The 2,792-nt window shown below is 47.4% G+C and overlaps 1 protein-coding gene across 1 annotated transcript; it reads left to right on the top strand.

Annotated features, from left to right (window-relative positions):
• The first annotated feature begins 1,707 nt into the window (after window positions 1-1,707).
• Window positions 1,708-2,590, top strand: LOC100286181 (zinc finger homeodomain protein 1). The gene has a single exon (NM_001324068.2). The coding sequence runs from the start codon at window positions 2,089-2,091 to the stop codon at window positions 2,389-2,391; it is 303 nt and encodes a 100-aa protein (NP_001310997.1). The 5' UTR covers window positions 1,708-2,088; the 3' UTR covers window positions 2,392-2,590.
• The last annotated feature ends 202 nt before the right edge of the window (window positions 2,591-2,792 follow it).

The raw sequence follows: 2,792 nt of genomic DNA, 5'->3' as shown, positions 1-2,792 counted from the left end.
ATTCCATCACCCGGTGGCGCATATGCATTCATCAACCACTACTGTTGCCCACACCCACATGAAATGAATTGAAGCCAACGATTGGTAGGGGACCTCCGGACCTTTCCTGGCTTCTTCTTCTACCATCTACCAATCATGGCTTCTTCTTCCATCTGTTTAAGTGTTAGTAGATTATTGTTCCAAACCAAAAAAAAAACAATTTAGCTTTCCCTTTTATTTCCGTTTCCCAAATAGACAATAGGACATGAATAAGAATGATGACATCCTCTGATTTAAGTTGGTGCCATCGGTTTTGCTTGTGTACTCATTTTTATCGTTAGTCATGTTTTTTTTCTCAGTTTTGTTCTTCTGCTCTATAGTACTGGACGGACAAAACTGAGAAAAAAAACACAACTAAAGGTACAAACGAGGACACCTGCAAAACTGAGGGCACCAGCTACTATTACGAGAGGAGATGGATAAGAATAATGGTGTCCCGTACCTGGATATATATGTGTTCCCATTTCATCTGGGAAAGTTGTCTAGTAGAGTAGGTACTTATTATACCATCCTTTTGTGAGTACAACACCTGGTGAAGCGTGAATATATGCTTGCTTAGTGTTTATTGTTTCTGAGAGAACAAAACATTTTTCTGTTATCTTTTGTCTTCTCTATTGGCTTTGGCTTGGGTTTTGTTAAGTAAAATTAAAATGTTTTCTGTGCTCAAGACTTGGAATGCTGGTTTTGGTTCTTGCCTACCTGGCTTTGAAGAATGTGAACTTGTGCCGTGCCAGATATATGGTCCGGATGATGGACAATCTACATCCACCACAGAAGTCAAGTTTGTCTACTGAAAACGACCATTCTCTGTATCTTCTTCCCCAACGATGGATCAGCTCTATCTATTCCATCTACCGGTCTAGTCAATTCAACCGCGGTACGGTAGATCTAGTCATCTAGCTGCTGGTTCCCCGCCTGATCACTCTCAACTCAACGCCGACAAAGAAGAAATCAATAATCATGCGTTTTGCCTTTCACGTACCCGTTCCAGCCTCACACTCTTGGCCCTAGCTAGCTATACATTCCATCTGTTCCATGTCCCATTTACTTACCATGTATGTATGGAACAATCTGCCTAAAGTTCCTAGCTACGCTGGATTAGGTTTCGGGCAGATCAGACACACACACACACGCATGCGTATCACATGGTGGTTTTCAGATGCGGCCAAATAGGCACACGGGACCTGAGCTCGATCTGAAGAAGCTAATGGCGGACATACTATACCCCGGCCCACAAACGCTGTAGCTACCCCCACCTCCGCCAGGAACGCATGCATTAATTCAAGTGAGCTAGCTGTTCATGTCACGCAGCTATACAGCACCACGCGCGGCATCAATTGATTGACCAAATGGTGACCCGGTGAGTTGGAGGAGCACATGAGCAATAAATAAATCGAACAGTCCAAGTGATCGGATCGGATGTCAATCAGGAGGGAGAAAATAGATAGAGGGGAGGTGGTACAAGCAAAGCGTACGTTGAGTAGAAGCCGGAGGAGGAAGAGGAGGGGGAGCAAGAGTCAATTGGAGAGGAGTGCTTCTCTGTCCAACCTCTCAGCTCAGAATGTGCATCCAAAGAAACATGCATCTTTCGTCTCATGCCGATACATATATGTCCTTGGTTTTCTTCTTCTTGTATCTCTCTCTCTCTCTCTCTCTCTCTGTGTGTGTGTGTAAAACTGTGCTCCTACACAATTCTCTGGATCTCCAAAATCTGACCAGATTGGATGTGCGATTCCCGTTTCTTTTCATGTCTCCCTGTCGAGACGAGACGTCGTCGGTGCCATTAAACGGAAATAAACCTTTCCCGGCATATATGAGCAGCTAGCCTTCCTCTTCCACCCACGTCCTCCTCCATATATATAAAAAGTCCCACACCCTCCTCCACTCCACCTCCAAGGCCGTGATTGCAGTAGAGCATCTCCTTTTCTTTATTTGCTATATATATATGCATGTTGTGATCTTCAAGCAGCTCGGCCGATCAAGCTCATCAAACCCATAGCATCGCCACCAAATTAAAGGTCTTCTCTAGATCATTACATACACATATATATGGGGCCTCAGCAAGACGGGCGGTCGTCCACGGCGAACGGCGGCACGGCGGCGAGGCGCAAGGAGGCCGCCGCGAAGCAGGTGGTGCGGTACCGCGAGTGCCAGCGCAACCACGCGGCGTCCGTCGGCGGGCACGCCGTGGACGGGTGCCGCGAGTTCATGGCGTCCAGCGCGGACGGCACGGCGGTGGCGCTCACGTGCGCCGCCTGCGGGTGCCACCGCAGCTTCCACAGGCGCGAGGTGGCGACGGCGACGGAGACGGCCGCCGACTGCCGCGACCGCGCCTCCACCACCTCCGGGTGAACTCGACGTGATGGGCATTGGAATGGTTGTTACAGTAGTTGTTCTTGGATGATTTTTGAGTGGATTTTATTGCGTGTACTATATGCTCGATGCAATTAACAGCATGCGTGTGGATCGTCGTTCGTATATACGTACGGTGCTTGTAACTGATGATTGTGGACCGTGGACGTGTATATAAATAAAGTGAGTGGTTCTTCCATTCCATGTCGCTTCTTGCCTTCTTCTTTATAGAAATATGGAAGAACATGCATGTTGCCTTCTTATTTGTACTGAAAGCGAGGAGTCCAGTTTGTTTTGTTTTAGCTGAATGAATGAGATCATATCAGCAGGCTATGAGCACTATCTCTAGTGCTAGAGCTCGATCGATCATGTTCGTACAACTGGGTCGGAGGACTCTGTGG

Source organism: Zea mays, chromosome 3 (genome assembly GCF_902167145.1).
Source record: "Zea mays cultivar B73 chromosome 3, Zm-B73-REFERENCE-NAM-5.0, whole genome shotgun sequence".
NCBI classification, from domain to species: Eukaryota; Viridiplantae; Streptophyta; class Magnoliopsida; order Poales; family Poaceae; genus Zea; species Zea mays.
The sequence above is the reverse complement of the archived record's forward strand: the minus strand, read 5'-3'. Positions and strand labels throughout refer to the sequence as shown.

What these genes read in the sequence shown, in the direction of transcription:
- LOC100286181 (NM_001324068.2), top strand. Translation starts at nt 2,089, where the DNA reads ATGGGGCCTCAGCAAGACGGGCGGTCGTCCACGGCGAACGGCGGCACG.